Source organism: Drosophila guanche, unplaced genomic scaffold, assembly GCF_900245975.1.
Source record: "Drosophila guanche unplaced genomic scaffold, DGUA_6, whole genome shotgun sequence".
NCBI classification, from domain to species: domain Eukaryota; kingdom Metazoa; phylum Arthropoda; class Insecta; order Diptera; family Drosophilidae; genus Drosophila; species Drosophila guanche.
In genome coordinates, this window is record NW_022995748.1 from 5,322,598 (window position 1) to 5,329,470 (window position 6,873).

The window sequence follows — 6,873 nt, forward strand, 5'->3', positions numbered from 1 at the left end:
GAATTGCAAAAAATGTGCAATAAATTGTTGGACTTGCACTGAAATGCACCACCACTGAGGTCTTCCTTTGAAAAGGTTAATTGTGTCTTTCAAATGTCTTTGGCCAACCACGTGCGTGGCTTACGTGTTTGGTTTGCCAAACAAAAGACTGGAGAGGATAAAAGCCACAAAAGACTTGCCACAAGCAACACGTTCTGTTTCATTTTCTAAGGACAGGAAAAATGCTTTCGATCTACGTGATGCTTGTCCCTCTTCGGAGTCAGAGGTACATTTAATGCGTGGAAAATTGCTTTATTTCTATTACCTTTTTGATGCAGTAATTCTTTAGAGAAGAGTAAATTTAATGTATCTACACTTACGTTCTTTAAGATGACTACTTTAATGTCAGAAATGTTATGGAAAAACTTTAAACATTAACAACTTTTATTCGACTTCCAGTTGACTTTTACTTTATTTTAGTGTGAAAATCGACTTGGAGGGCTACTTAAATGAGAGTTGAGTGCCAAGAAGCAACTTTTGAAAGCGTAAGAAGCGACATTTATTTAAATTTTCTTATATTTTTAGTCCATTTTGATGTGTGGGTTAATATAAATTTCAAATAATGCAGAACAAGGTTGGATGCACGAATATCAATTTCTGGAAGCCAACAGGTCAACTCATCTCTTTGGTTACCTGATTACCTATGCGGCTCACGTGTTCATCTGAGGCCCGTACATCACTGGATTTGTTAACCCCAAATTGCACGTTTATTATCTTTGGGTGTGCCCCTTGAATAACAATATCCCATAACCCGAAAAAGGGAATAATTCAAATGCGCCAATTCATCAGCTTCATGGCTCAATACCTTTTTATTTGCCTCAATGTTTCTATTGGAAAGTCCCTCCTCCAACGCCCACCCTTATGGCATACGCGTAGGTGGAGCATATCAAATTTATGCCCATTCGGTTACCGATTCCCCCTCCAGCATCCACCATTATTAACGTAAATCTTTCCTGGGAGGCGCATACGCAACAGGAAGCGGAAACGACAATTTGTCAATTGTCTGCATCAACATTTTCTGGCATAAGATTTATGTCAGCCAAGATAGCGCGGATACGCGAATGCAGATTTTATTTGTGGGGAATACAAACTCCTAAGGCGCTGTTTTTATTGATGGCGAACATTTACTCGAAAAAAAACCTCCACATGTAAGTGGCGCTTTGTCATCAAAGTAATAAATAAAGTAGCAAACGGGGAGTCAAGCAGGAACAGCTAGCCGTAAGATGTTTTTGCAATAATAGAAAATAACTCAACTCTGTTTGTGTGGGTTTTTCTTGCTTTTTGCAGTTCTCAACCTTAACAAAGCAGCTTTCAAAATGATGCATTTTATGGAGCATAAACAAAGCCTAAGTGGGCCATAAATAATTTTCATTTGCTAAATAAAGTAGTTTAAAGTGCTTACAAAAGCCAAAGATGTTGCAATAGGAAATACAACACCCAATGGAATAAATTAAATCTTTATTTGTGCTAAAATGGAAGCAGCAGCTCGCACTTATGGACACATAAATTAAGCAGTAAACACCTAAAGCTGTAAATGAACTAAAAAGAAAGAGCTAATGGATATGCAAATACAAAACTAATGAGCCTTGGCCTTGTAGGTGACTTTCCAAACCTCAAAGAGGCAGATCGTGGAATGGAATCGATAGAAAATGGCCAGCGGCATGGATATGTGCGTAATGATCGTCCAGCCCCAGACGCCAAAGAACTCCAAATGGGATTCGCGGAACACGGCGCGACCCTTGATGAGGGTATTCACGAACCAAATGGCAATATTGGCCACCAGCAGAAACGTAATGATCTCTCGTCCTGGCTTCCGGCGCACCTGCTTGGCGCCCTTGCAACGCCGATGGCTGGCATGGAGGATGAACATGGTCTGCAGGGAAGTCTGGACCACGCCGAACACCTCTGCGATGATGCCCTCAACGCGATCGGGCACGGTATCCCATTTGGCAAAGTAGCTGCCCAATATGCTGAACAATCCGTACAAGTAAACGCCCGTCTGGGCCACAATGAGCAGAAGATTGTCCAGGTCCATGGAGTGGTGCTCGTCGCTGGTGTCCTTAATGTAACGCAGATCGCGCATGAGGAACATGCCTGAAAGGGCACAGAGTAGAGCTAAAAGTGTCTGAAAAGCGAGCTGAATGTTAATTCCCTTACCCGTAATCACAGCTGCAGCGCACATAAAGTACATGAAAGTCTCCCAGAGAGTCACTTCCTGAGTGGCGACCAGCTCATAGCCCGGCTGGGAGTACAGCACAAAGTACATGATCATGGCGATGATTGTCATCACAATGATCAGAATGCCGAAGAAGAGACCCTTGTGGGACTGCGAGCAATCGACGGAGAAGTGATGGGCGGGCTTCTGGGCCACAGGCTTGACGGAGTTCTTGCGCGTCTTATCTATATCCGGTATGGATTTAACAGTCTTCCACATCTCGTACAGGATCACAGCGCAGATCAGCGAGTACTCAATGGTGCAGGGAAACAAGAATGGAGACAGCTGCTGCACCAAGGCACCCATAATTGTGGTGCGAGAGCAGCCCGTGAAGGCCGCAGGTGTTGGCGATGGACTCGCCGTGACGTTGGCTATGATGGAGCTCACATTGGCCATAAGAGTATGATTTACAGCCAAGTGTGCCTTCTGGTGATGCATTGATTCATTCATCGCCGACCAGTTGGGCAGGCCATGGGTGCCATTGTGCATGATGGGGTCGTGGTCTGGATCAGCATCGTGGTGGCTGATGTGAAAGATCTCGTGCTTGGTTTCCTCAACCAGAACGTACAGCCACTCGCAGAGGTTTGTGGCCACCATGTGCATAAGTCCGAACCGAGAAGTCACTTTGTGTCTCGCCATGTCCATGAAGGTTGTGTTCAGGAAGATGAACTGCACCTGCGCGATGCACAGAACCATGCGGCAGATGGGTGTGATGGCCACAAACACATCCCGGCAGCCTGGATGTCCATTCAGCTCAAAGAACTGACCAAACTCCAGCCCAGAGTAAACCATGGTGCCAATGGCAAAGGCAATGGCACCGACTCTTAAGTAAAAGCTCCCAAAGTGCGTGACCTTATGCTTGAGGTGTACATTGCTGTTCTTCTCATCTGTGAAAGGAATTTAAATGTGGGAAAACGCATTCTTGGGACATTCTGCTCGTTCTTACGAAAGTCTTTGAGAGCATTGAAGAGCGATCGATTTCGAAAGGCACTGATGTACAGGAAGATGACAAAGAGTATGCTGCCCACATACAGGTAGACATAGAAGCCCTGATACACATAGGTGGGTATTTGTTCCGAAATAACCTCCGTGATGGGCAGACACACGCCCAGCAGGACCAGCAGCTTGCAATATGTGGCCGAGAGCGCTGAACTTATGGCATCGCTGTGGAAAGAGTTTATTTGTGTTCAATCTTTAAATTACGGATAGCTAATTACTTTCCCGTGCGACGATTCTTTTCCTTTTGCTGCTTGGCCTGATAGCCTTTTGCGCCATTGTCAAAGAACGCTGTGGATCCATTCCTGGCACTTGCCGTGCCGCTCTGTAGATTGATGGTCGCTGTGCTGCCACTGGCTGTGCTTTGCAGATTACTGAAAGGACAAAACAAACTAATTAGCTTCACAAAGAGCACGTTCAGCTGTGGAGGGGAGCAATTATTATAAGCTAGAACACGCATTTGTACCCTTTGGCAGCACGCGGTGAGAGGAATCCGTTGCCATCTTTGCGCCCAAATAATGGTGGTCGCTGCGTGAGAATCTCCTGCAGCAGCAGCGATGGCCGCCGCGAGACCTGAAGGGTACACGCAGAGTCGTCGCGGTGGAAGCCAATCGTGGGCATTGGCAGCAGGGCCTGCCGTTGACTGGCGTGCTCCACCACGTCTAGATTCGTCTGGGACTTCGCCAGCGGCGAGATCGGATGGGGCGACATTACGGGTATGCTGTGATGTCCACAATGGTCGCACGAGGTGCGGGCGTAGCGGATGACTTGGTTCGAGGTGGCGGCTGCAGAGTGCGGCGGTGTGCCCGGCACCGAAGACGGCAGCGAGTTGGGCGGCAGACGTGAGAAAGATGCCGATTTGTTGGGCGCACTTATGGTAATATATTCACACACATCGGTGGGTATGTGCTGGCTGTGGTGGGATTGAAAAACTTGTTACAAGGCGAGTCAGGAGCAACGCTTCCTGCAGTGGCACACCTACATGAGCTGAAATACTCGCGAAAATACTGCGACAAGTTCAATGTTCCCCGCTCAACTGATTCCACCACGGACATTTGACTATGGTCAACGATTTGATGTCGTTGGCCCGACCCTGAAGACAGCCACAAACTTTGATGGGTGCCCGCCTCTGATTGCTTTTTGATCGATTTCTGTCCACAAATTGTGATATTATCATGCTGTGTGTGCTGGTATCAGGGCAGCGCGTGTTCCAGAGCAGTTGTCTCATCAATCAGTAGCTAGATAAGCGCTTCTGTTTATATAAACATTAAGTGATCACGTTTTCTTTTCTTTGCACAATCAGTGTCTGGATTTTAAGCCGAGTCTTTGTGCGACGGAAAGTAAAAGACAACTGGGAGGTGCTTGTGCGAAAACCTTTTCGCAAATGGATGTTTTGTCTCAAGGAAAATAAATATATTTGAATTCTACTTGCAGTAGAGAAGCTACAAATAGTGCGAGAAATTTGTGTATATTTTATTTTATATTTATTTAGTTGCAAATAATATCAGGGAAATGAGAATCCTCTAAAGACTTTGCATTTTTCACTCAGATTAGTGAAGAATAGTTTCGTTTTCTCTTTGAATAAACAAGATTTATTTGTGTATAATTGTTATCTAATCGCTGCAATCACCACACAAAATCGTGGCTCAAGTATTAGTGTTCCACCAACACACTGACAAACTGATAGCAAAAATGCACAATGATATCAGTGAATGAGAACTGCGCGTAGATGGGTATTTTTGTATTTCTATGTGCCACTGCAGTTGCTTCTACGGGTAAATGTTACAACCGAAACGCACTTCTTTTTCTTGGCCACAACATCATCGTGGTAGTGAACGCGCTGCTTGGTTTTCCACAGGTTAATGGGCTCATCATACATGGCGCTTGATTTTAAATTGGATAATGACATATCTCAGGCACTGCGCAGTTCTATTGGATCGGCACACGGACTGGGCACTGTTTTGCTGCCGAAAAGGTCACTAGATCAGGCGCTATTTAAACCGTTTAATAGCCGAACTAGACTGCGAGTTTTGGCGAATACTGGGATCACTTTTCACAGCCTAGCCAGACCCGTGTCACTTAGGAGACTGACTCTCAGGCGGCGGCTTTTTCAATTGCCGGAGTAGCTATCGGCGAGACGATATTTGAGTAACTGATTAGCGTTGTCATTAGCTTGCTATTTTTACCAGTACGAGTACGATCTTGTGCATGTTTATGTACATCTATTGCAGCCATATTATTGGCTTAATTTATTAGCCTATTTGCACATCATCAAGCGGGCTTGAAGCTGGGCCCATGCAGCATATAGTCCGGTATACATACAGAGAGAGATCTTTGGATTTTGGCATTGCCTGCGTTTCCATGACGTTCCGACAAGCAACACCTGCAACGTCATTGCAGCCACTTGTGAATTCTCTTAATTAACATGTAAAGAGTGCCATAAACAATTGTAATTTATGTGATATTGAAGTGGCTCTCACGATCAGTCTAGACTCTAGAGAAACGTTCTGGGTAGCGGTACATATATTTGACTTTCACTGGAACACCAAGTGGTAACAGATCCGCCCGATGTGACGTCATAGATGTATTTGATTTGGCTTGTTATCACGGAAAAACTATATTCGTGAGTCATGCGATGATTAAGCGGTGAAAGTTTGTGTTTGGCAGTACCACGACAATTCCATGGTACAAAATATTTTCAAACTGGAGCGCAGGCGATTAACAACTCAACTAAAATCCAAGTAAGTTCCATAAAGTAATACATATGTAGGTACTAAATATGTACGAAAATACAAATGTTTTTTGAGTATTTTTTGACCTTGAATAAATTGAATATCTTTACCTGAAAGTAACCGTAGGCATTCTTTGGTATTCAATGGCACTGTTACGTTCCACCATTAATTTTGTCACTATATCTTTAAATGTCTCTTTTTCGCACTCTTAATATTTTCTATTATAGATAAAAGTATGCGTGTATATCGCATTTAATCCAAAGACTTTCGCTGATGTTTTATGTTTTTTATGTTATTACAGCACCCTCGAATAACATTGTGCAGATGGTAGCACAGCTCTGGAAAAACTGAAGCCGAAACCAGACATCGATTCTTATCGCTAGACTCTGTTGGTGTCTCCTAAATATTTATAATACAAACACACATTTATGTAGACCCCGCCTCCATACACGTAATTTGGTGGCTAGTTAATACCCAGATATTAGCAACGGTTACAGTTGGAAACCCTGCCCAGCTGTGGACGGAAGGTACATAACTTTTATTGCCTTATCGTGTGAGAAGTCTCCATTCCGCCCCTGATTGTTAGCTGAAGCACTCTCTTGAGGAACATTTGTTTAGGAATAAATATTAGTACTACGCTTATCAGTACATACAAACATACATTAAAATCAGTTTAGTAATATCAAACGGCGCTTCTGTTTACGCTTGTAATCAATTATTTCTGTCAATATTTGTGCCCTCGTAAGCATTCTTATTTTTATCGGATGTTCCTCCGTACACTTGAAGATATCAATAGACAACAATGAAAGACGGGCCAAGTTCATCATTAATACCAAAATAAAACTGTTCGGTCATTGGAAGATGGTTGAATGTGTGTCATCAGATTATTCG

The 6,873-nt window shown here is 43.9% G+C and overlaps 1 protein-coding gene across 4 annotated transcripts; it reads right to left on the minus strand.

The window, feature by feature from the left end:
* Window positions 1-1,480: 1,480 nt before the first annotated feature.
* On the minus strand, window positions 1,481-6,265 carry LOC117584444 (proton channel OtopLc). Of its 4 annotated transcripts, none has more exons than XM_034273356.1 (6): window positions 5,050-5,159; window positions 3,717-4,163; window positions 3,472-3,624; window positions 3,201-3,418; window positions 2,197-3,141; window positions 1,481-2,133 (listed from the first exon to the last, which is right to left on the minus strand). In XM_034273356.1, the coding sequence occupies exons 1-6, from the start codon at window positions 5,157-5,159 to the stop codon at window positions 1,616-1,618; spliced, it is 2,391 nt and encodes a 796-aa protein (XP_034129247.1). In that variant the 3' UTR covers window positions 1,481-1,615. The 4 variants fall into 4 exon arrangements, with proteins under 4 accessions (XP_034129247.1, XP_034129248.1, XP_034129250.1 ...); XM_034273357.1 differs by lacking the exon at window positions 5,050-5,159 and adding an exon at window positions 4,229-4,335 and having other exon boundaries at window positions 1,616-2,133; XM_034273359.1 differs by lacking the exon at window positions 5,050-5,159 and adding an exon at window positions 4,233-4,302 and having other exon boundaries at window positions 1,616-2,133.
* Window positions 6,266-6,873: the final 608 nt, after the last annotated feature.